Genomic DNA, 26,418 nt, shown 5'->3' with positions numbered 1-26,418 from the left:
TTTAAAGATGCTTTTGGAGTTGGTTGTAGTAAGTTTCAGAGCAAGGTACATATCTGAGAGATTTAACATGTTCCCATATCAGAAAATACTGGAAAATACCATACTTAGAAAGCTTACATGGGTTCATGGAGGCACTCACAAGAACCCACAGGACCTATCAAGTTTGATCTACCCCCAGAGGTCTTAAACAAAGGTTATTTTACCTCCCAGGGAGTATTTGGTGATTTTTAGAGACATCTTTGGTTGTCATTAATGGAGTGTGCTCCTGACATCTATTGGGAAGAGACCAGAGATGCTGCTGAACATCTTTCAATGCACAGGACATTGCTTCCCCCAAAAGAATTATCTAGCCCAAAATGTCAAAAATGTAAAGGTTGTGAGCCCTACTCTAAAGTGGCAGTGGTTATCCCCTTTACACCATAACATTTGGTTCTGAAATTAATACAGCATTTACTGGATCCTGGCATCACCAGTTTTATTTAATCCCATTCATCCAGATACAGCTCAGGTATTTGAATCTAAAGGATCTCCATTAGATACCATACCCCTGCAAGGCTGCTTTTACTTGTGGCCGGAAAGAGAAAAATAACGTATTTCAAGCACATTCTTAATCTCACTTGAAATAATCTAAACTAATGAGGGTACTGATGTGTGACTATTTAGCTAGAAATTCCACCGTCCATTAGATAGATTTCACAACTACATGAATTAATTGGTGCTTTACTGAAAAAGCAGCACAATTGTCTTCAGGGACAAGGTCATAGATATATGTGTGAGAAAGTCAGTCGGACAGACACACAGACAAAACACAAATCCCAGATTGACATAAAGGTCATAAGGTCATAAGCATAAGGGTCAAACCAGTATGCTGCAGAGGAGGAGGAGAAGAATGTGTTCCTAACTAGACTGAGCTGTGTGAGTCACAGAGGCTTCCAAATATTGCCATGGTAACAGGGGAGGGGAACAGAACCCAGAGTTGAGTTAATCCAGCAAAGCAATGAGATGCTGCCCCCAAGAGGGAGAAAAGAAATTTAAGGTAATAAACATCCCCTGAGAGAAAAAGCACAAGGGCAGAAACCTAACCCTGTCCCTAAACCCCACCTCTGGCCTTGATGGGAGCTCAGACATTATTTTACTAAGCTGAACCTTACCCCCTGCTGAATCCCTAGGCATACCTACATTCATTTGACTTTTGTGATGAGAGTAGTGGCCACAAGAATAATGGGAAAGCAGGCAGTGGTAGGGAAGAAACTGGTTTGTGCTTCTGGGACCACATTGTTCTTTTATTATACCTAACAGAACTGAGCTCAAAGAATCTATCATTCAATCAACAGTTCAGGCGCCAAAGCTTAACCCTACCCCCAATAGTAAATCCTAACTACCATTAAGTGTAAGAATATTGATTTTCACCAGGAAAACAATATGTAGAAGTCCTTAGCCAGCATCTGCTACTGGGGCAGCAAAAAAATCTGATTGAAAGACTGGAATTGTGAGTTCTTTGAATTTTTTCCCCTGGTATCAATGGGACACACTGGTGTCATAGACAGATATTGGAGTTGTAGAAGCAAAGAATGGAGCAGAGTTTGTAGATGTCTCCTAGACCAGAGGTCTTCAAACTATGGCTCCCACAGCCCTTGGCCTGTGGCCTGTTTTTTCGGTTGTAACAGATTGCCGAAAAAAGGAATATGGGCAGAGACCAGATATGGCCCAAAAGCCTAAATTATTTGCTTATCTAGCTCTTTACAGGAAACGTTTGCTGACCACTGTCCTAGACAGAGGCCCTGTCAGTGACTTATGCCTGTGGAGTGGAGCAGATGAGCTATATGACACATGGATTATATGTGGAGGTTCAAACCAGTGCTCTGGACAGATGCAAAATCTCTTCTTTTCTAACCTGCATACCTTCCCAGATCTCTAAGCTGGAGGGTGGGGGAGTAAGCACACAGCTTTGAGACATATCACCTGTTCAGAGTATGTGATTTTTCCCTTAGCACAGCCAATCTTACCATGGAATAAGCCCCATAATTTAAAGCTCTTGGCGTTCCATCCTCTATTCAACCACATCATACTATTAACAAAAACTGGCATGTGTGTGCATTTCTTTACAAGTTTTTCTTATTATTTTACTCAGGGGCTCCCTGGTCAGAAAGGCTCTAAAGGTGAACCTGCCCTTGCTCAAGGTAGTCTCAAAGGAATGAAGGTAAGATCCTCTAAGGGAGATACCTGAGTAGGCTGTAGGCAGAGTTCCCCCAGGATTGGGCCCCACCTCAAATACACGTAGTTCCAGAACTAGCATCTGTGTCTCTCTCTTTTTTTTTTCCATTGCTTCTTTTTATTTTCTTTTTTATTTTTGTTTTTACTTCTTTAATGTTACTTCAAAAAATATGAGGTCCCTATATACCCCCCACCCCTCTCACCCCACTCCTCCCCCCATAACAACAACCTCCTCCGTCATCATGAGACATTCATTGCACTTGGTGAATACATCTCTGAACACCTCTGCACCTCGTGGTCAATGGTCCACACCATAGCCCTGTGTCTCTATTTAAGGAGCAAATGAAGCTGGATTTAAAATGATGTGGAGCTTTTCGTGGTGGAAACAATGACAGAAATGTTTGCAACTATACTGTCAAAGATACTTGCCTTGTAGGATCTATACCGAAAAGAAAAGACAGGTCAACAGTTTGCGTGGGTATCGTTTTTTTTTTTTTTTTGACAAGCCAAGACATTTCCTGGAGGCAGATACCTTTTGTCTACGCTAGAATCCTCGATGTCTGCATATCTTGGTTTGAAGCCATGTATGTCTCTGCCCACTTCTGTATGGCCGCCAATCCAGGATGCAGATGCTGCCCTTCTCTGTTCCTGCACACCAGCCCTTCTTCCCAACTAGGCCTCTTGCTATCTGCATAAATTGTCCATCAACTCTGCAAATGACTGAAAACTTCCATCTCTTCCCAGGGTTGCCAAGAACCCTCTGTATTCTTGTGACTGAATTCTTGGTATGCTGTGGACCTGGCATCCTGTGGTGCCTCAGAAAATGATTGACCCTATTCCCTAGCAGAATAGGAAGGGAGCCCAACATTGCCCTGGTGCAGATGGAAATCTGGGTGCCCATCCGAGGGAGAAGACACATCAAACTTGCAGCTAATTGTGACACCTTTCTGACTTCCATCTGTGCCCAGGGCCAGGGACATTGCAAATCACTTTGGAAGGCAGTGGGGGATAAGGGTGGTTGGAGAATAGGTAAAAGTACATGGCTTAGGTTCTTGGCTACAGATACCATACCAGAAAATGGAATGTGAGAGTTGAAAAGGACCATAGGATTGTCAGGTTCATATTGCTCATTTTACAGGTAGAAAAACTGAGGTATACTGAGGCTATGAGACTTACTCATGGTCATACAGCCAGTTCACCAAATTGTTAAACCCAGCAATGTTCTTTCCATGCTACAGAGAGCTGATTTTTTTTTTTTTACCATAAGCCAAGTGGGCTAAGAATACAGATGTCAAAATGTGGTCATTGTCTTAACAAACACAGATTAAATGATTTTGCCAAAAGTCAAAAGAGACTCTGGATCCAGGAGAACACAGCAATTTCCACAAGATGGTTATATTACAGATTCATACAGTCACTTAAGATGCTGCAAAGTAATTAAAACGTAATCAGGGACTGTATGCTCTGTTGATTCTCCCTTGAAATGTCTGATTTGCATAGTATACATATGGGCACAGATTCTCTGGGGATGAAGGCACAAAAGTATGTAGCTTTGCTTTCCTCCAAAAAGAGCAAGACAGATGCTGGACTTTATATATCCTGCCATAACCCACTGAATAGACTGGGGGAGAGTGTGAACTACAGGGTTAACTATTATCTGTTAATGCAGCAGTGCACCAAAATGTGTTCACCAAGTGCGATGAGTGTGTGAGAGGAGTGGGGTGTGGGAGGAGTGGGGTGGGGGGTGGGGGTACACAGGAACCTCTTATATTTTTTAATGTAACATTTTTTGTGTGATGTATATATCTTTAAAAAAATTACAGTTTACAAAAATGATGTGGTGGGAGGTGGGGAGTGGGTTATATGGGAACCTTTTTTGTTTTTTGGGTTTTTTTATGTTTTTTAATGTAACATTTCTTGTGATCTATTAACTTTAATTTAAAAAAAAAAAAGCAGGAAAATCACCAGCATACAGAAGCAGTTTCTAATTGATAAGTTCCTAGCAAAGGTGAAAATTAAGCCAAGTAAAATATGAAATCCTGTTCAAACAAGACTATATTTGTCATCTGGAGTCCAGGTTTTTCTTAGGAAAGGAGAGTAAATGGTTGAATGTGCCCAAATTCATACAGCAGTTAAAACCTAAGACTTTAACAGAGGAGGTCCAAGCTTCAGCAATGTATTTTTATTCTCATGAATCTTAGATTAGTTGCTTATGAAATACCACAGGCTTCATTTACTAATTCTTGTTAGTGTCTTCTTCTCTTTATTGGTTTCTCAGGGGGATCCAGGGCTGCCAGGACTGGATGGAATCACAGTAAGTTGTTATTTTTGTGTTGAGCTCTCAATATTTAGTCAGTAGTCATCAATGGTACATTTTCATTCTTCTCCATGGTGTCCTAGGAAAATCTAAAGAGTTGAGTGGGTAACAGTCACAGTATTTACATTCTTCAGGTGGAAGATAGTGAGAAGGTATACTGTCCTCTTCAAGTTGCATGACAGGCAGTCTTTCAGATTTGCAGGTGAAGGACCTAATACCCTGGGATATATTATCAAAGGACTTTGCCTCTCATTTAACAGACATTTCCTTAGTATTTTCTGTGTGCTCAGAGTGCCATGGGTAAAATAAAAGAAGTAGAACACATTTTTTAAGGACTCTTGATAATAGTAACTCCCTAAAAGGACCCTTGAGATCCCATATTGTCACCACTTTCCTTTGAAGTAGCTTAAGAAAAGCCCCTTCTTCCTTCTTTATTTTATTCTTTCCATCCTCCCTTCCTTTTTTTTTTTTTCATTCCTAAACAGATATGGAGCACCTACTATCAGCAAAGTGCTATCAGTGATCCCTGCAGCACTGCACACCTGGTCCCTGTCCTCAGGAAGTGAAAGCTAGTAGGAATGTGGCAGACTAATTCCACAGTAGTTTAGGACATATCTGTCCACATAAGGCTAGACCATGGGATGACCTATATAGAAGACAGAGATGGTAACTTCTGAGAAGTGTGGGTGGTGTTTAGACTGGTTAATAGTGGGAGATAGCTTTCTAAATAGAAAGCAGCAGGAGAAAAGCTAGTCATAAACAGGATGTTTGCAAGCACACAAGGCAACAGAGATGAAGGACCAAGGCTATAAAAAGTCCCTTGAGCTAAACAAAATGGGCTTAGATGGTATGTTAAAATAATCTGTAGAAAGACATCCATTGTATTTGCTTCTCTTAGGGATTCTTTTTTTTTTTTTTTTTTAGGGATTCATTTCTCTGTCCTCAAAAATACAATGTTCATTTACACAAACAGGAGTGATACACAAACTGCTTTGTTTTCAGGAGAGGGTATTTGGTGGCTGGATAAGGGATTTGTGATCTGTATGGAGACCACAGGTTAATCGTTATTTTCCTTAAGCAATGCTCATATATCACACATTCCTAGGCAATCTTTGAACCCCTACGTTCTCTATCTTCCTGCTTCGTCCCTTCTCTTAGTACCTCCATCCCTTCTCTGGACACATATCTTATGATTTCTCCCTCATTTCAACTAGACTACACATTTCTCCTCACCATCTTTCTCTTCAGATTTCACTGTCTTGTTTTTATTGTTGTTGTTGTTGTCCTTCAATTCAAAATATTTTCTAATTTCCCTTCTGATTTCTTCTTGACCCATAGTTTTTAATTTCCAAATATCTGGCAACTTTCCACATATATTTCTTTTTCTGATTTCTAGTTTAAGTCTGTTGTGGCAGGAGAACACACTCTACAATTTCAGTTCTTGAAAATTTACTGAGGCTTGTTTTATGGCCCAGCTTTTGGTCTAGTTTGTTGAATGTTCCGTATGCCCTTGAAGAGAATATGTGTTTCTGCTGTGGTAGGGTATAGAGATCTAGAGCATATCAATATTGTTTGATAATGTTGATAATATTATTTAGATCTTCTAGGTCCTTACTAATTTTTTGTCTAGTTCTATTAATGACTGAAGGAGCAATGTTAAAACCCCAACTATAATTGTGGATTTGTCTCTTTTTTTTTTACTTTAATGTTATGAATATTTTTTCTTCTTAAAAATGTACAAGAAATAAAATAACTGTATTTATATATTCCCACACTCCCAATTAAAAAAACTATTAAGTTACAGTCATAATTTTTTATTTTAATGCGATAGCAAATTGTACATATATCAATCTCCCTTGCTTGCATTTAAGAAAAGACCATTTGTCTATTTCTTCTTGCAGTTCTGTAGGTTGTTGCCTCATGCATTTTGACACATTTAAGAGAGTTACGTCTTCTTGATGAATTGGCCTGTGTTACTTTTGTGAAATGTTCCTCTATCTCTGATAATATTCTTTGTCTTGAAGTCTACTTTATCTGATATTAATATAACTATTTTGCTTTCATTTTAAAGTTTTTATCTTTTCCAACAGTTCATATGAAAAATTTCTAATTTGAGTTTTGCAGTGAACACCCATACCATTAATATTTTATTATACTTGCTTTATCCCATTTCTATCTGTCCATAATCCATCTTATTTTTGATGCATTTCAAAGTAAATCTCAGACAACAGTATACTTACTTAGCCCTAAGTAGTACAAAGCCTGCTGTTAGCTAGACTTCAATATTTGCTTACAGTTTTTCTTTTTATGTAAAATTTATATACAATGAAACACAAAAATATCAAATGTGTAGATGCTGAGTTTTGACAAACGCATACTGTGTAACCCAACCCCTTAAGATCTAAAACATTACCGTCACCTCAGAAAGTTCCCTCCTGCCCTTTCCCATTCAATCCCTGCACTCACACACCCGACCAAAAGGCAACCATCATACTCCTTTATTCCACCATAGATCAGTTTTGTTCTAGAACTTCCTTTTAAGGGAATATTATAATAAGTAGCTTTTTGAGTCTGGTTTCTTTCACTTAGCATAATACTTTTGAGGTTTATCCATGTTGCTTCATGTACCAGTAATTTGTTACTCTTTATTATTGAATAGTTATTATACTGTATGGATGTATCGCAGTTTATCTATCAGTGTATTGATGGACCCCTGGGATATTTCTAATATTTGACTTATGAATAAAGTTGCCATGAGTATTCTTGTACAATTCTTATAGATATATATTCTGATTTTTTTCTGGAAAACAATTTTGCATTATGAACTCAGTAAAAATTTCTCTCTCCAGGGCCCACAAGGAGTACCTGGATCACCAGGAGCCGTCGGCCCCATAGGCCCACCAGGCTTTCAAGTAAGACCCATTTATGTGTAATATGTGATCATAGCTGCTTTCACCACCATACCATGGCTTAAACACATTTACATAGGCCCTCCTAATGACAGAGGACAACCTCCATCATTGAAAGATTCAAGTGAAGCATGCTCTTGCTAGAAACTATTTCTTGTCTTTGTATAGCAGAGTCTTGCTGACCATCCAATCTGTACCTTCTACCACTGCAGTCTAGCTCAGCCTCAAGTATAGCCCAGGGTTGGCAGATGCCTGGCACATTTGCTGCCACCTCCCCACCCCCTCACCCATGATAGACATTGCTAACTAATCATCACCACCACCACCCATTCTGAATTAGGTAGAAGGTTTAAAATCCTTCTCAACACTGTGCTTTGAGCAGTTCCTACCTACATAACTATCTTTCTAAGACCAAACCTATTTGCTATCCCTGGTAAAAGAAGTACATAGCCATTTACCTATGTAATTCTGGGGAAACCCTGTCCCAATATTTTTCTCTCTAGAGTACATGAAACCCTACCATGTGTTACTTTTGCTTAGCTTCTTCACCAGAGATCTCCATTTTAAAATTTCTGGCCTATTGGGAAAAAATGACAAATGAAGTCATCACAAACTTACCATATATGTGGTTATCAGTTCACTTTGAAATATTTCAAAATAAAGAAAAAGGAACTTTAGGAGGGGGATCTAGAATCTGGGACACCAAAGTCAGGCTACACAAAATGGGGGAGGGGTGGCAAACAGGTCAGTGTGCAGCTTTATCCCCTGGGCAGTGGCTCCACCATGTCTTGGTTCTTGTTGGCTGGAATGAAGAAGTGATTTTTTCTTCTCTTTTTAAATCTAGGGTCCTCCAGGCCTTCCTGGCTTCCCTGGTCCTGATGTGAGTATGCGTCGTCTTAGGCATTTGGTCTCCTAGAAATAAGTTCTCTGGCTCTGCCAGAGAGATACTGGTTTGGTTAAACTTACTTTATGATTAAAAAAAAAAAAAGAAGACTGCATTCCAATGATCCCAGTACCTGGAGCTTGTTTAGTAATTGATCTTGTTTTTCCTCCCTGCACCCTGTGCCCCAGGGGAATATGGGGTTAGGTTTCCAAGGAGAGAAAGGAGTCAAGGTAAATAGATTTTAGAAAATACAATCTTCATTCTATATGCTCCAAAAATGTCTCTGGTTACACGCATGTGCTTGCTTGTGTACAGGGATTTTGGATCAACATGCCACATGTAGGCTATTGTTATTTTCCCTTTAACTGATTGTCTCCCTGCCTTCCACTTGTGAAGTGTGTGTGTCTTACAAACACACTTGCTCAAATTATCTTCCTTCTCTTTTTTCCACCTGGACATTTCCCTGGTGTTTTGTATTTTGTCTCACCTTCCTTTTCCTTTTCTCATCCTTTTCCTGCCATCCTGCCTTCTTTCTTTCTTCCTTAACCTTTTCCATCATTCCCCTTTGCTTCCCTCCTTCCTTAATTTCCCTCTGTACAAATTGTGTGCTGATTTGGGGCAGCCTCATAGGAGACTGGGAGTTTGCGTACCCCACCTTTCATGAATGTCTCTTGTGGATTGCACTGCACATCCAACCCCAATGTTCCAATATGGACTTCACCATCACTGCTTATGCTGTTGGCAGCAGTTGGATGAACTAGAGTTTCATCACTGCTGCCCAGACAAGGCCATTCACCTCACCCAAACCCTTTTTTTCACTTTCTTCTAAACACCAATTTCATGCTTGACCATGGTAACTATGAACCTGTGATTTTCTCTCATCCATCTTGATTCCTCTCTCTGCAGTAGTGGTGCAAAATGCATTTAGTTACTCTTAAAATTCTTCTTACCTCTCAGCAATGGTAATTTTCCCCTCATTGTTGCAAGGGTGAGGGTGAAGAGGCCAAAGCAATGGACAGTTTACTTGTGAATTGCATCCAGAGGATAACCCCAGTCTCTGGAGAAATGATCTGTGTGGTGTATGCTTTGCTTAATGTTCCCTTTGGTTTGATAGGGGGATGTTGGCCTCCCCGGTCCTGCAGGACCTCCACCATCCACTGGGGAACTGGAATTTATGGGATTTCCCAAAGGCAAAAAAGGATCCAAGGTAGGTGAACTCTTAAAAATAGGAAAAGTTAATAAGCCCTTTCTTCTTAATAGTAAAGTTCAACTCAAATAACCAGATTATTCTTGAGGAATAAAGGGTTCTGGGTAATGAATTTTTATTTGAAAATGAGGATAAAAGCCATCTTTGTTTTATCCCTTGTGAAAAACTTTCTAAAAAGTATGAGTCTTGTTTTTTTTATATGTGGGTATGAGTATGCACACTAGGTTTCTGAGTATTAAGTGCTATTTTCTGTATTTCAGTTTTACAGATTCAATTTTCACGATGCCCAGTAACTTAAAACAAGCATTAAAGAGTTGTTTTTTCTCCTAAATCCCAACCCCCTCCACACTTACGTTATCCCCAAAGCACTGTAATGGAACATATGGCATATAAATGTTTGTTTTGGAGTTATCTTTTTAAAGAAGTTATTTGTCCTCAAAACTTGATCCCGCAAATAAGGCATATTGTCACCAAGGGGCAATTGATGCCCTAATTCACCTGATCTGAATTAACAAATCTTAAGCTATAAACCTGTTTAATCGAGATATTTTCTAATCTGTATTTTATGTAAGTGTATAATATATTCATGGTTGTGAGAAGAATTGTGTTTGAATCGATGAATGCTATTAAGGTGTGCAGATATCTTTCAGTTATTATCCAGCTGAACAATGAGAATGACTTTTACCTGTATTCCCTTCCTTCCTGGGGTTTCCTTAAATTCTGTGACTCTGTTCCTGTGACCAAGAGGGAATGTGTTTATTCCTGTTCATCTACTCATCTCTGTGAAATCAACAACTACAGTGTCCCTCCAGGTGGACAGGAAGTAATCATTGATTTGGGAATAGTCTGGGAGTAGATGAGAGATTGCCTGCCTGCCTGATCATTCCCAAACCTTGGGGAGACTTAAGCTATAGGTAAATAAACATATCATGAGAAGACAGATTAGAATTTTATATGGCCCTATCCAAATTCTAACTGATACCCTTTTCCCCAAAACCACTGGTTTCTCTGCAGCCTGTAATTTTTTACAGGAAATCTCCTTGACCAACTTCTTCTACCAGAAATAAAACAGATAGCCATCCTTTCTGTCTTCCAATTAGCATGGACATTTGAAATTCTGTTTTAGACATATTCTTTACCTGCAATAGCCCTTGGTCCTTCCCATACCACAAAAGTCTCCCTAAACTAAGACAACCTGGTGCAGCTACCAGTCAGAGAGCCTAAGGAATTCATACCACTCTTTATGTCCCAATCTTGATACCCCATTGTTTCTCCATTCCCCAGTCCTGGTAACTGGAGGGAGCCATCCTCCTTTATACTCAATGCTTCCTGCACTACTCACTAGCCTTTGATTGACTTTTCTAGGGTGATCCAGGGCCTCAGGGCTTCCCTGGCACAAGTGGACCTCCAGGCCTCCCGGTAAGTCTCTCTATTTAGTCAGCGAATATTTACAGATCTGACTAGACAAAAGCTGTAACAATTGAAGGCTAACCGGAAAACTCCTTTTCATGAATATTGTAGAGAGTTTACCATCTTTCTTATTAGAAGGCATTTAAGGAAATGTTCTCTTTTCTCAGACCCATACAAACATTAGCATGGTTCCCCAAGAGGCTTCATATCTTAGGAATTATTAGCTCAGACACTAGAGTTGAAACAGACCTAAGCTTGACTTCTGGTTGCACCAGTTTCTAGCAATGTGATCTTTGACAATTTTCTTAACATTTCTGAACTTCAGTTTTCTTACCTATAAAAGGAGTGGTTTTGAGGATTAAATGAGATAGTCTGCATGAAAAGGACTTAATACACATCTGGCACATATTTGTTCAATAAATGGTAGTTACTCTTAGTAATCTTATCTTCACTTCCATATTTGCCTTTGCATCTTAGATTCTTTCATTCAACAAATACTATTTTAGGATCCTTATGTGCCTGGCATTCTGCTGGACTCTGAGGCTAGAACAAATGGATAAGTTGACATTCTTGTTCTCAAGGAGTTTACCCTCTAATGGGGCAGGGAGTAGTGAGAGAGGAGTTAGACAATAAACAAGTAAACAAATGAATTGATAACAATTTGATATATTGGCAAGTGATATATAGAAGATGAAAAACAGTAAGTTGATGGAGAGTAGACGGGAAGTAGATGGGCTACTTTGGACAGAGTAGACCAAAAGGGCCTTTCTGAGGAGATCCTGCATGAGCTGAGACCTGAATATTATGAGGGAGCCAGGAATGTGAAGATCAGAAAATTTTTCAAGCAGAAGGAACCCTAAGTGCAAGGACTCTGAGACTGAAAGAAGCTCAGCATTTTATTTTCCAGCCTGCCTTTTTTGTTTTTGTTTTTGTTTTGTTTTGTTTTGTTTGTTTCCTTTATTAGAGAAGTTGTGGGTTTACAGAACAATCATGCACAAAATACAGAATTCCCGTATGCCACCCCAACAACAACACTTCACATTGGTGTAAAACATTTGTTACAACTGATGATAGCACACTGTTATAATTGTACAATTAACTATAGTCCATGGTTTAACTTGGGGTTCATTGTGTAGTGTAGTTCAATGATTTTTTAAAATTTATTGTTACCCTATATATAATCAAACATTCATATATATTTTAATCACATTCATATATATTTTAATCACATTCATATATATATATATATATATACTACCATTACTGCCATCCATTACCAAAACATTTCCATCATTCCAAATAGGAACCCTGTACATTTTAAGAAAACTACAGTTTTGAGGAACAGTAAGAAGGCAAGTGTGAGTGCAGCAAAGTGTACAAGGCAAGAAGCAGTCAGAGAGGAAGGAGCCAGATCATGCAGACCTTTGTAGATCAGGTGTGCTTTTTTTCCTAAATGTAATGGGAAACCATTCTAAGACTTTGACTTATATTTTTAAAAAGATCGTTCTGTCTACTGGGGGTGGAGGAGTGGACAAGAAGTTAGTGGGGGCAGCAAGCAGAGAGGCTCTTGCAGTAGTCCAGGTAAGAGATGGTGATAATGACTTGGACTAGGTTACCGCAGTAGAAATGGAGACAAGAGGATGGATTCAAAATGTAAACTTTTAAAAATGGAACATTTCAAGTATATACAAAAGTGAAAAGGATGGTATAATGATTCCTCTGTATCCCCATCATCCAACCTGAGCAATTATCAACTCATGGTCAGTCTGAAGCAAATAGAAAACATAGCGTTCATCATAGATAACTCAATATTTCTAAAAGATAAAGACGTTTAAATACACACTGACAATATCATCATTAGGAATGAATTATTACTTGATATAGGCCCCAAGTCAGTATTCAAATTTATCTTATTCTCATAAATATATATTTTTTATAACTGACTTGTTTGAATCAGGATCTAACCAGGGCCTATATATTGCTCTTGGTTGATATGTTTCTTAAATTGCAATATGTGTTTTAAAAGAAGAGCTGACACAATTTTCTTGGATTGGGTGTAGGGGTAAGGAAGGAAATAGATGAACCAAATGATTAAGCCTGCCTCTGCTTGCTGGCATCATGGAGAGAGATGGTTCCAATGCTTCCCACAGTTCTTTAAAACACTTTGGGTCTCTCCCAGTGGCCAGAAACAGCCAGTCTGGCCAATGGCACAGGTTCCTTCCATGGTGATCCCTGTTACTCTGTAGAAACAATGGGGCACAGGCTTTCATTTGTTCAATGTCCTCAATGTTAATTAGCTCTGTATCTAATGAATCAGAAAGGAAGAAAACCCTGGGGCTGGAGACTTGGACTTTAGATCCAATTACAGGTATGGGACTTTGGGCAAATCACTGAACTTCTACCTGTACGTTCTGTAACTTGACAATGGACAAATCTACTATTTTTTTTTTTAATTTTATAACACTTTATTTATTTATTTTTTTTTCCAGTGCAGTCCTCACCTTTTCCTTCTTCTTTTTTTTTTTTTTTGTGAATAACAGTATTTATTTATTTATTTTTTATTGACTTTGTAATAATATTACATTAAAAATATATATGTGAGGTCCCATTCAACCCCACCCCCCCACCCCCCCTCTCCCCCCCCAACAACACTCGTTCCCATCATCATGACACATCCATTGGATTTGGTAAGTACATCTTTGGGCACCTCTGCACCTCATAGACAATGGTTCACATCATGGCCCATACTCTCCTCTATTCCATCCAGTGGGCCCTGTGAGGATCCACGATGTCCGGTGATCACCCCCGAGGCGCCATCCAGGGCAGCTCCACGTCCCAAATACGCCCCCACCTCTCATCTCTTCCTGCCCTTCCCCATACCCATCGTCCACCATGTCCACTTTTCCCAAACCAATGCCACCTCTTCTATGTGGACATTGGATTGGTTGTGTCCATTGCACCTCTATGTCAAGAGGAGGCTCAGATTCCACATGGATGCTGGCTGCCATCCTCCCATTTTCAGTTGTAATCACTCTAGGCTCCATGGTGTGGTGATTGTCCTTCTTCAACTCCATCTTAGCTGAGTGTGGTAAGTCCAATAAATCAGATTGAAGGTGCTGGAGTCTGTTGAGGCTCAGGACCTGGCTATCACATTATCAGTCCAGAGATTCAAATCCCCTAACTATATCTTAAACCCCAACGTTAACTGCACCTCCAGCAGATTAGTATGAAAGTCTTATGAAGGGAGATCCCATCTGAGTCCAGATTCATCACACATAAACACCATTTCCAGAGAGGGGCCATCTGCCCTGGTAGTAAACCCCATCGGCCATGACCATAACTCTCATGGGTCTCTTTAGCCTTCATAGGAACCAATATCTGGGGGTTGTATCTGCTTTATCTGTCTCTCTGACTCTGCTCAGTTGTGCATGAGGGCAATCCTTCTGCCAGCCTCCAGACTCTTTTTTAGAAACTCGTAGCCATATAGACTCATTTCTCCTTTCCATTTCCCCCTTACTTTAGGTCAAACAGCATTTTAAAGTCATGTTGTTTTATGTAGACATGGATATTCTGCTGATCCGCATTGAACCTTCCATATAAGGTCCTTTTCCAGTTGCATCATCAGTTGGTATTTGATAGTGGTCCCTCGTTGCCAGGGAGGCTCATCCCCGGGTGTCATGTCCCACGCTGGAGGGAAGGCATTGCATTTACATGCTGAGTTTGGCTTCGAGACTGGTCACATTTGAGTAACATGAAGGCTGACAGGAGGAAATTCCCAGGCACAATGTTGCTCTAGGCCTTGTTCTTATTTTAGGTTTATCAGCTCACAAGCATAGTCATTAGCATCAGGGGCTCACTGTTGAACCCTCACTCCCTCCCGGTCCCTGCCGCTGTACCTGGGAGACTATCGCTGCTCCCCTAGGGACCACGACAGAGCACCACTGGCCAGGAACCCAGTACCCCCCCTGCTGGGTTTTTAATTGTTGCCACTATGAGTATATCCAATCATGATGCTCAACTGACAATGTGTGTGAATTTTCTTTACAAAGTATAAAGCTATCCTATCCAGTATGATAACCACTAGCCATATGCAGTTTGAAATATGGCTAGTGTGCATTGAATGTGCTGCAAATGTAAAATATATGCCACATTTAAAAGCCTTAGTATTAAAAAAAGAATGTAAAATATGTCATTAATAATTTTTACTAGATTAAATGTTGATATATATGATATATTGGGCTAATTAAAATATATTATGAAAATTAATCTCTCCTCTTCACTTTCACTTTTTTAAATGTGGCTATTAGAAATCTTAAAATAACATAGTAGCTCACATGATATTTCTATTTACAGCACAGATAAAAAGTACTTTGCCAGTGGGGTTTGGGAATAAGGTTTTCACCTTTATGGAGATTTTTCACATAGATTCTAGTAACCTTGTATCATTTCTGTGAGGTAAGTAAGGTGGGCCAGGCGTATCTCTCTCATACTGATGAGGAAACCACAGACTAAATGGATAAAGAGGCTTGTCCAGAGTCACACAGCTACTTATTAGGAAAGCTGAGGCTGAAATTCAGTTTTTTAAAATTCAAACCAATTCAGGGTTTTTCCCCCCATACCATACTGCCCCCTACAGTCCAATTTATTCTTATCCCAGCAGTAACAGTGGTTTCATCTCTAAAATCTCTATGGTAGGATTTTATGTTCTCTGGTGTTACTGGGTTCACTGTCTGGTGCTTCCTCCCTCTCTCTCCTTCCTGTCCACATTCCTCAGATAATTTCCCTTGCTACAATTTCAACCTTTTTTTCTTTGAGAGGGAGTAAGAGAGAAAGACTAACAATGCCTGGTGGGAAATTGCAATACTGTTTCAAGCTCAGTATTTTCAGTGTTTCACAGTGTGGGCTGAAAACAGAAACTCCAGTTTATTGTAAAGGTACCAAAGCTGGAAAATAGCTCCCTTTATGTAAGAATAGTGTATTTTTGTAGGGTGGGAATCAAGAAACCAGAGTCCTCAGCCCACTTTGGCATAGGTATAGTGTTTGATGCTGGTCAAATCATGTAACTGCTTGGGCCCTATTATCTCAATCTGCTTAATGGGAACTAATTTGTAGGTAACTACTACACCCTCTGTCAAAAAAGTTGTGAGAAGAAAGATGGTAACATATTTGCAGTACTCTGGGCTTTTCAGAAGAGATGCACTTCTCAAGTCCAAAGTCCTCACGTTGACTTTCAGTTATCAATTCTCACTGAGAAACAAGGCAGCACTGAGGATAGAAATTTCCAGGAAATCCAAATAGTTTCCTTTAACTATTTGCTTCCTTCTTGCCTGAGCCCAAATCTTTGCAGAAGCTACTAAAAAGAAGCCAACCTGACAGATTCATGGTCACCAACTTTCTCCTGCCCCCTCAGCAGTGAACAAATATCCCTGATTTTCTGATTCAGTCCCAGTTTCATGTTTTATCCCATTGTCCCCATCATCATATTCACACTTTTAGGCCACAGTTCTTCACATGGAGACTGTAAGAGAGAATCATATCCCTGAGAGTCTGCTGTCCAAGGAACTGTTACTGGATTTTATCTAGGTTCTTGGCTATGCTGCAGAAATGAATTTCAAAATCACACCAGGTGAGTTAGGTCAGTAATTTATTCAGGTAGGGAAGGAAAAGAAACGGGAGGAAATAACAGAGCAGGGATCCCAGGTAGAGAGGAAGGGGATGAAAAGGGATAAAGAGAGCTGATTTACAAACTACAATTCCCCATTATAGGTTATAAATCCCCCGGTTTACTTGCGTGGCCGCGTGGCAGAGGAAAAATGGTGAGAGTGGTGAACAGAGGATAGGAACGGGTCCAGAGGCAAGAGAGCAGGGCGAGAGAGTGTTCAGGTCTTGCGGTTTGCTTTATAAATTATTAATTATTCCATCCCTTTGCTGATGGCAGGGGAGAGGTTCCAGTTGTTTGCTATTTTGATTGATTATTCCACCCATCAACCCCCTAGTGAGGACCCAATGATAAAGTCCCTAGGGAACATCTGAGGCTTTTCCTTGTGCCCAGAAGAAGTCTTTGTTCTGGATAGCAGAATCTTGGGGGTGGGGGTCTTCCAGCAGTCATCTTGGGGGTTACTGATGTCCACGTGTACTCTCTGCCAGGTTCCAGATCCATCTACTAATTCCCTATCTTACTAACCTGCTTCAGAACCAGAAAACACAGGGTAAGACAAAATGAAAGAGGGGAGGAAAGGGAGAAAAGAAACCAACACATCCTGAGGTAACTATTTGATGAATATGAGGTAACTACTGGGTAGATAGTGTTCTGCACTTGAGCCTCCCTAGAACCAGAAAACATCAGGAGCCCAAGGCTCCAGAGAGAAAGCCTAGAAACGGTTAAGCTGGCACTCTAATGAGGTTTTCCCAGCCATGGATTAGAAGGGATGTGGAGGCAGCAGGTGCAGGATGGCTTACAACAAGGGCTGACTGAGACAGGGCAGGTACCATGACATATTGGTAGAACAGCTTGTTCAGCAGATCTTTGTACTGGGTCTCCCTGCACTGGGAGGCAAGCTGAGCCTACAGCACAGTGTCTTGCCAAGTCATTTGTTTTGTTGGCTTTAACCCTTCCCCCTCCACACACACACAACACTTTTGTTCCTTTTTCTTTTCTTTTTAAATTTGCATTCATTTATTTTCACTCACACTATAACACAAGCTCTCTGGCTCTCTCTCTTTCTCCCTCTGAGAAAATAAGAATCTAGAGACTCTGTTTTCTGAAGATCAGAAATACAAGTCCTCCTGTAATTACAAATGTGGGTAAGATAATTGTGGGGCATGACATGGTTTCTGTACATTCTTTCCTTTACCCTTTGCAATAGTTTTGTTCTCTGGGTTGTAATTCCTTTCAATTCAAGTATTTACTGAACCACCAAGTGTATGTTCAGCCTGCAGTGACATGCCTTGGAGGGAGATAAAAAAGAGTGTGATATAGGTTTTCTGCTTATAAGACTTCCTATAGAACCAATTTTAGCTCTTTAAGAGTTTGGGGAAGGGAGAGGTCCCATGAAAGGCCATAGCTTTAATGGGCAGGCCACAAAGAAGGCTGCTCGAAGCCTTTGACTTCAGAGACCAAAAGCCACATTCCACCAGGTGACAGCATGACTTGGTTTCTGATATGAGATGCAGAAACTAAGATTTCAAATAAACTTGTATTCAGTTCGATCCATGTGCCTTTGAAATAGAAATCCTAGTATGAGGCCTAGGCTAGTTGATACACAGTAACTATAAACGTAGAAAAAAGAAAAGGCAAGTAGGAACCAAAGCCTGCTTTGAATTGGGTCCCCCACACACACACATACCCTCCTCCCAATAAAAATACAACAACAACAAAAATCCCACATTAAAAAAAAAACAAGCAAAAAACAAAAACAAAAACAAAAACCTGGGCCAAGAAATCTAAGGGTTATTGAACTGGTTTTCAGTACCCATGGGAATACACTAAGTATATGAGATGAAGCAAAAGCTACAAATGGGATTAGAGCAATGAATTCATGCCAACTGAGCCAGGTCACATCAAGAGGACAACAGGAGATGTGCCATGACCACAAATTTGTGTCTTTCATGAGCTCACATTTGAGAAAGTTTCAATGGTTCCTTTACTCTCACGATAGACCTAAATGTTGTTTGCCAAAATCCAAGCTCCAGAAAATACAATTTTAAACAACTACAACAAATTGACCACAGTTAAGCTTGCTGTGAAAGACTTTATCTAGTTTGGTAAGGAACTCTTTTGTATCATGCAGGCCCAGAATATGCTTGCCTTGGATTCAGAGAGAAGGAAGTTCTCATTCACTCTGCTTCTTGGATTCCTTGCATGTTCCTAGAGAAGCAGGGCAAAGCAAGGGAGACTAGAGACCTTCGCACTGTCTCCTTTGTAGTGCTCAATGTAAGAGCCCTATCATCCCAGTAAGGAGTTGCTTACATAGAAATATTCCTTACCACTGAAGGAGGATGTTGCAGTCATCATGTCTCCAAAGGAGACTATTTCATTCCACAGTATCAAACCCCAAGGATTTATACAATCCTCCATTTGGAGGGCAATCTCCTAGATGGTAGAAGGCACCCTGTTCTACGGAAAGGTCCCTGGAATGGAAGTCAGAGCACCTGACTCTCTCGTTGATTTTGTAATCTTTACAAGATGCCTAACCCTTCTGGGATTTAGTTTGGTTTACCCATCTGTAATGTCAAGGAGATTAGACATTTCATCATTTCTATGCTGTTATTCCATGATGCCACAAATACAATAATTATATTTGGGGAGGAAGATATTTCTTCAAGAAGGAAATGGGAACCTTGAATGAATGGTCCAAATTACTTTCACGCCCTATATGCCTCTCATGCGGTGACAAGAGAAACTCAGCAGGGTGAACTTCTCCAGTTGGAAAGCAGAGCTGGTCTACTCCATTTTGAAATTACCCCCTTGCTTTGGATGGAGACTGAAGACCTGTGGGGAGAGGAATGTTATAACCTGTGGTTTCTTTTTTCCTTTAGGGATTTGGAATTACTGGAGAAAAAGGAGAAAAAGGAATCCCTGGTTTGCCAGGACCTAGGGTATGAACCTGGAATGTTACTCGCCTCAGAGCACCTGGTCCATTTTCTTCCCTGTTTGCTTTCTTCTGTTATGTTTTGAAGCCACCTAAGCTTCTCTTGTTTCTCATTCTCAACCCTCTGGTAGGCCTCCCAAATCATATCCTCTCCACTTAGTCCCATTCCCTTTATCAAGTGGCTCCTGTGGATAAGGAATGATGTACCCCTTCATCTACATGATTCCTCAGCCTATTTACTCGTCCTCATGTATACTTATCTTCTAGGCTGAAGAAGGATGTACTCTTGCTTTCATTCCATTCAGTTCCAAGGGAATGTGGGGAGGGAGACTGCAGGATTGGGAGAAAGAGGGCCAAGATTTTATCCTTATAGGATAAAAACAAGCCTGGGAAGTTCTAAAACATAGTGGATGATGTTTGGAGTCAACAGATTCCAAAAGTAATCTCACTTCAAATGGAAAATAACTATTAGCCTCTCCGATTCCTAGCTTCAGACACTTAGATCTTAAGTTGCAAGAACTGATCAATCTTAGCCTTAAAGAAGTAACATTTTTGAGAATTGAGTCTCAGGGATGAGGTGGAAGGCCAGGGACGCATGTGTTTTCCTCTTCTGGAAACAAAGCTGACTGTTCTTTCAGTAATCAGGCCAAAATGAGGGGCAGGTTGCAAAAATGAAGCCAACCACAGTCCAGTCATGAGTGCACACAAAGCTCCAGCATGCGTTGGGGGGCAGAGGGGCTTGCAGGTGTGCTCTCATCATCCATTAGCCTACCATTTCTTTCTCTATTTTCCCTACTCTTTTGTCTTAAAAACACATAACCACCAACACAGAATGCATTTGGGGTGGGAGACAAGAGGTCCTCTCATAATCTATTTTAAAATTTCATGACTTGGAACTAATGCAGGCTAAGTATTATACCACCCAAACCTTTTACCGAATTCTGCCTAGTACTTAAAATGTTTCCATTTATTTAGCACTTAAAAAGTGCTCCATGAGGCTATTCAGCCTGATAGATTAGTGCTTAGAAAGAAGTCATTAAGCGTCTAGGAACATTTTCTTAACTGATTATAGGAGCCATTAAATCCTGAACTCAGTTGGATAGCTTTGTTATGTAAGTCTAGTGGCTTTTTCTAGTGTGGGCTCTTAATCTCTCTTGAGGGTGAGCCTATTCTCTTTCAAAAATCTATTCTCTTTACAGGGTCCCATGGGTTTGGAAGGAGTCCAAGGCCCTCCAGGGAGTCAGGTATTTTGGTTAATATCATTAAAGGCTTAGTGTACAAATCCCTAATCAATAAGTCCCTTCGCTTTATTTAACATGGCCATCAATCCAAAGCGAGACATTGCTTATAATGCAAGTTGTTTACTTCCCTTTAATTGCTATAATCTTAACCGCTCTTCTTTTGTCTTCACCCAAGAAGATGGATAGCCAGTGTCAAATCAGTGCTATTCCAGGCCATGTGGTGGTTATACTTTTTAGCTTGTTATTACGGCCTAGTAAGGCCAGCCTGCTTGTATCAACTCTAACCTTGTGGCCTTTGTACCTCCTAAAATGAAAATTGGCTATCTAGCGCTTTCTTGCCTTCTGGAAGATTTTACAGCTTTCAGAATCAGGTAGACGCCATATCTGAGATTGCCAGGCAAGATCCCTGTGCCACTTGCCCTGGCCTAACCCAAAGATCTGCCCCTCCTATGATTTTGGGCATTCACCTTAGTGATAACTATGTTTCTGTCACAGGGCAAGAAGGGATCCCCAGGTTTCCCTGGGCTACATGGATTCCCAGGAATTAAGGTAATGTTGCTGGGAAGTGAAAATCTAGATTGGGGAGGTGGAAGAGTGAAAGATTACCATGAATGCCTATAAATGAGAAGTATTTTTAATATTTTCATATTTTAGATGACACTCTTTTCTCAAAAAATGCACATGCAACCTATTCTAAACATACAAAGTTGATGAGAATTCCTTACATACTACTTTATTAGTGGTAGGCCAAGGGGCAGGGGCTGATGGGAGCAAGTCTATCCCTCTGAGGAAGAATATTTGATTACTGACATTGTTTAAAATAGTCACCATTTAGCTTTTATTACAATTTTAAAAATCTCTACAGAGTGCATCCCTTTATTGCCTATATCTGGGCAGACAGCTCCCACCACCCTACTCTTGATATGCCACTGTATCTGATCCTGGTACCTGAGTACCTCTTTGGGGAGAATTGAGACTCCTTTGACTTCCCGTGCCTGGCATCATCCACTGACAAGGGCAATGACAGTAGTAGAGAGTGAAAAAAAAAGTTGGAACTCTTTTTCTTCCTTATGACCTCTTGGGTACAGCTGTGTTGTCTATGCCTGTGATATGTTCCCCTGTCATACAAGCAAATTGTCCTGGAGCAGCACTGCAAAAAACAAACAAACAAACAAACAAAAAGGTTTGCAATTGTTAGACCTCAGGCCTGCCCTGTGTTTGTTGCCTTCATCTTAAATTTATTGGACTTTGAAATTAATCTATGGATTATTTGACCCTGGAAATCAGGGCTACAGAAAAAGAAATCTTTCATTGTGCTCAGGATTGGTTTTGAGGGCCCATAGATCTTTGGTGATGAGGTAATGGAAATATTTGTGCTTAATATATTTAATCCTTGCAGGGCAAAAAAGGTGGCATTGGTCTGCCAGGCCCAGACGTTTTCATCGATACAAATGGTGCTGTGATCTCAGGTGCAACTTTTCATTGATTTGAGTGAAGAAGAAACTGTTAAAAGGATATTTTTCAACCACTAGATTGCTGCTAAACATGACACTCCCAAGGGCCCAAGGGCCGAGTCTTCAAGGGAAGATTAGGAATCCCTCATGGGTCTTAAGTTTGGGGATTGAAGCTAACACCTTTCTCTTGGGCAGAGGGGCCAAGCCCAGGACTCCGTTTTTGTATTGGGTCCATCAAGACTAGGATTTGGGTCTGACTAGTCCTGGATTTGAGGCAAATGCTTCCCCTGGTGATGCTTAGGGAAGGATTGGTATCCTCCTGAGTTGGGCCAACTTCATCCTGATGCTATGGGACACTCAGGGTCTCATGTAGGTGACCCTATGCATATGTGAGCTTGAAAATTTTAATAGAAAGGAAAAAAGTATCTTTGGCTAAGGGAACAAATGGTTGACGGCCCCTTCAACAGCACTATGCAATGCTTAGAGAGTTTCTCTTCACCTCTCCTTGTCCTAGTTACTGTGTGCACCCAAATCCTCCCTTTGCCTTCCCCAAAGATCCAGATGTCCAGTATATCCAGCTACTTCTTGTTTTACTAAACATTTCTACAGTAATACCTTGTCTAACTGGGTCTCAATAAGGCCTGAGAGGTCTCCTTGCCTCAGGCCCATGCCCTACCTGGTAAACTTATTGAGACTGACCATGGCTTCCTGTGTTCCATTCTCAGGAAACCTATACATGAATAGTGGAAGTCAATACATTCACCCAAATGGTGGGCATTTGATGCATTACAGCTGACTAGCAGTAATAGAAAAATCTTCCTAGTTCTTGTCAAATCTTGCCATGGAAGACAAGCCCTGGCCAAACCAATTCTGAACACTAGTGGAGACTTGACTCTAGTAGGCCCATTGTCATGCAAGGCCATCAGTGTCTGTGAGTCCTGGGAAGAACAAAAAAAGATACTTTGAAACCCAGGACAGCTCCTTATATCTCTTCCCGGGCACTTCGTGATATCTGTGGGCCTCCCCTGGGTTTACTTACTGCTTTTTTTTCCCATTGTAATGCCAGGTTATCCTGGAGACCCTGGTGCACAAGGCCTCCCAGGTCTTAAAGGAGATGAAGGCATCAAGGGCCTGCCTGGCCCTTCTGGTGCACCTGGCTTCCCAGCTCTCTTAACAGGTGAAACTAACCCAGTCTTCTATCCACTCTGGTGCCCAGCATCAACTTCGATAGCTCTAGATATGGAAAGGAAGTCAAAGGAAAGCAAGGCTATAGTCAGTAGGTTTCCCACTGCCAGCCCAAGGCTAATGTATGTGGGTATGGGGCCTGAGTGAGCAGCTTTCCTTTAGCCTAAATAATATACCATAGCTAGATAGGCAATTCCAGACTGCCACAGAGTTTTTCAGCAACCAGAGGGAGCCTGGGTTGGGCTGCTGGAGCCCTGTCCCTCTTCTGTGGATGTGCCATCCCAGCTGTTGCTCACAGAGAGGCTAACAAAAGCCCAGAGGAATATTTGGTACCCAAGTCCTTACTCTGTGCTTAACGCAGGTGCTAAATATCCCAGGATCCTATGGGTGACATCCTGAACCAACTTCAGAGGGACATACCCAATTGTCATTCTATAATAGCAAGCTGAGAAAGGGCATGCTAGACTTGGGGAGGCAGTGATGTCCCAGATATAAAGGCACCAGTGTTTAATCTTCTTGGAGATGGGTCTCTGTAAGGCTACTCATGCTCTTAAAGCAGCCACTTGGAGCACGTACAGCTGTCCCCATCCCCAAGATGGAAAAATGGAGGAGTAGGAGGCTGGAAACACATGTTTTCCTTTCAGGTTTCCTTTCAAGAAGCTTTGTGCCCCTGGCCATGAGCCTCAGTTTCCAAAGAGATTAGTCTAGATGATCCCTAAGGACCCTTCTAACTATGAGGCAATAAAGGGCAAGTTCTTCTCTGGGGGTTAGTTTCAATGAATTCCACTGACTTGGAAGATCCCTGAAGAACAGGGTAATAAGATGAGCATCTCTGTGTACACTTATCCTTTTAGGTGCCCCAGGTGCATTGGGGCCTCAGGGTGTTCCAGGCTTGAAGGGAAACCAAGGAGATCCAGGCCACACCACAAAAGGGACAACTGGTCTCCCAGGCAAAAATGGTTTTTCAGGCCTACCAGGCCCACCAGGACCTCCTGGTAAGTTGTTACTTTCTGGCATTGGTCTTGAGACTCAGGTTTGAACCAGACTGCAGAATAGTCATGATTATTGAAGGAGCATCTCACAGGTGAGACAGCTAAGCCAGGATACATGATAACTGCAGAGAGGCAGTGATGAATGCCCCATCCTTGCTCAGAGCCCTGCCTCTACATTCATGAACCACTGTACTGATACTGATACAGTTATCAACTATAACAGTCAGAGTGTCCTTGTTCATCAAGGAGCAAGCAAGCTTGGGCCATTTTGATGACCAAACACTAACAAATAGTATTTACCTTCTGACTTTCGTACTCATTCTCATTCCTCTCTTTACTGTTCTCGGCACATTGGTCTCTGCTCTTTCAGCTACTGAAGAAGCAATGTTGACTCCTTTAAGCTTTCCCTGGTCTAGAGGGCTCTAATGGGGTGGATTGAAGGCCTGAGAAAAAGAAGCCAAGCCTTGTTCCTCAAGGTGGAGGGTGGATGCTAAGAGACTGCACAGGGATTGTTTTTCTGAGACCTTCTACCTGAGTATAGGATTCTGTTTTCTGAAAGAAAGGCTGGTCATCATTGACTTTGGAATTATTCCCCAGCATGATTCTTTGTGACTTAAATCAAATGACTGCTGCAGCTTCTACCCATTTCCTCTTTTGTCCTAAGGGGACCTTCTAGGGTAGATGCTGGTACTGTGGAGTTACTGAAGCTAACTTGTTCATTCCTGTGTCCCCAGTATCTCGTACAGTGCCTTGAACATAATAGACATTATGTAAATATTAATAGGATGAATCGAGCCTAACAGAGAATTATATTGGCCCCTTGCTGCAGACTTGACTTCCCTGTCTTAGATTTTTTTGTCTCTGCTCTGGTTGTTGAACTTCAAGGATTCAGGCCTTGGTGATTGAACTATTGTGCTGAGTTGTGTGAGATATCAGGTTCATGTAAGATTGCAATCTTTCATGTTTCTTTTTATGTTCAAAGGTCCAGCATTTGAGACTGGAACCCTACAGAACACAGAGCCAGGGTTCCCTGGTCTCCGAGGAGAACGAGGTGCAAAAGGAAATCCAGGCCTCAAAGGAGTAAAAGGTGATTTTTGTCTCCTTGAGTTACTTTGTCCCACAAACTCCCCAGAGAAGACTTTCTGGGACATGAGCAAACCAAAGCCTTGGGAACTTGTACAGAAGCAATCTTAGATCTTGATTGGGGATTTGAAGATAAGGTTGTTGGAAGTGCTGTATTTGGGGCTCAAAGACTGAGGCTGGCAACTGAGTTCATACAAGCCAAAGTGGCTTGCTGGCTACTCTTCTTACTCCCTTCTGCAGAACTGGTGCTGGCAGCCCCAGTGCAACAACCAGTACATATTCCAACCCCTCCCAGTTTTTAAGACCAAGGCTGGAAGTCATTTATCATCACCTATAGCCAGAAGGAAAGGGCTCTGAAAAGGCCAGGACCTGGCACTCCGAAAAAGCTAACTGGTTCCCAGAAAACAACTCCAGTCCCTACTAATGTTGAAGATGGATTGATTAGCCAAGCCTTTGGCTGCACTGCTTCTCTCCATCTGCTTGCTGCCTTTGGGTCATTCCCCTATTCTGAGGGGAGAATGCTAAAGCTCAATTAAATCAATATGGTTGCAGCTCAGGCCAGAGTAGAAGAAGAGGTGGAAACTACTGGCTGAAGAGAAGTTTGGGGATGGCCTAGGAGTTTCAGATATCCAAGATCTCTCTTCTTCCCTCAAGGAATTAACAGCGTATCCTCAGCTCCAAACAGAAGTCCTAACTTACTCTTTTCTCATTGCACTGTCATAAAATTTTACTACTCAAGTTCAGGACCTAGTTCAGACATTTCTGAAAGCTCTATCCTTGCAGTTTAGATCCAAGGAAGACTATTTGAGTGGAGAGAGCATTAAGTTGCAAGTCTGGACTTTAGGATGTTAATCTTGGCTTTGCCTTAACTCACTATAGAGCTGGTGTTATTTCTCAATACGACTCTCACTCCTGAAACAGGGACAACTCTA

General features: G+C 41.1%; 1 protein-coding gene across 1 annotated transcript in view; it reads left to right on the top strand.

Annotated features, from left to right (window-relative positions):
* Positions 1–26,418, top strand: part of COL4A6 (collagen type IV alpha 6 chain) — a 486,161-nt gene that overhangs the window by 407,117 nt on the left and 52,626 nt on the right. Inside the window, exons 7-20 of the mRNA XM_058291502.1 lie at positions 2,132–2,200; positions 4,493–4,528; positions 7,381–7,443; positions 8,285–8,320; positions 8,512–8,553; positions 9,438–9,530; positions 10,896–10,949; positions 19,479–19,538; positions 20,731–20,775; positions 21,268–21,321; positions 22,172–22,241; positions 23,293–23,403; positions 24,266–24,406; positions 25,386–25,490. Of these exons, the coding sequence (XP_058147485.1) occupies positions 2,132–2,200; positions 4,493–4,528; positions 7,381–7,443; positions 8,285–8,320; positions 8,512–8,553; positions 9,438–9,530; positions 10,896–10,949; positions 19,479–19,538; positions 20,731–20,775; positions 21,268–21,321; positions 22,172–22,241; positions 23,293–23,403; positions 24,266–24,406; positions 25,386–25,490 (979 nt within the window). The remainder of the gene's footprint in view (positions 1–2,131; positions 2,201–4,492; positions 4,529–7,380; positions 7,444–8,284; positions 8,321–8,511; positions 8,554–9,437; positions 9,531–10,895; positions 10,950–19,478; positions 19,539–20,730; positions 20,776–21,267; positions 21,322–22,171; positions 22,242–23,292; positions 23,404–24,265; positions 24,407–25,385; positions 25,491–26,418) is intronic.

This window comes from Dasypus novemcinctus, chromosome X (assembly GCF_030445035.2).
Source record: "Dasypus novemcinctus isolate mDasNov1 chromosome X, mDasNov1.1.hap2, whole genome shotgun sequence".
Lineage (NCBI taxonomy): Eukaryota > Metazoa > Chordata > Mammalia > Cingulata > Dasypodidae > Dasypus > Dasypus novemcinctus.
This window is presented reverse-complemented; position numbering and strand designations above follow the sequence as displayed.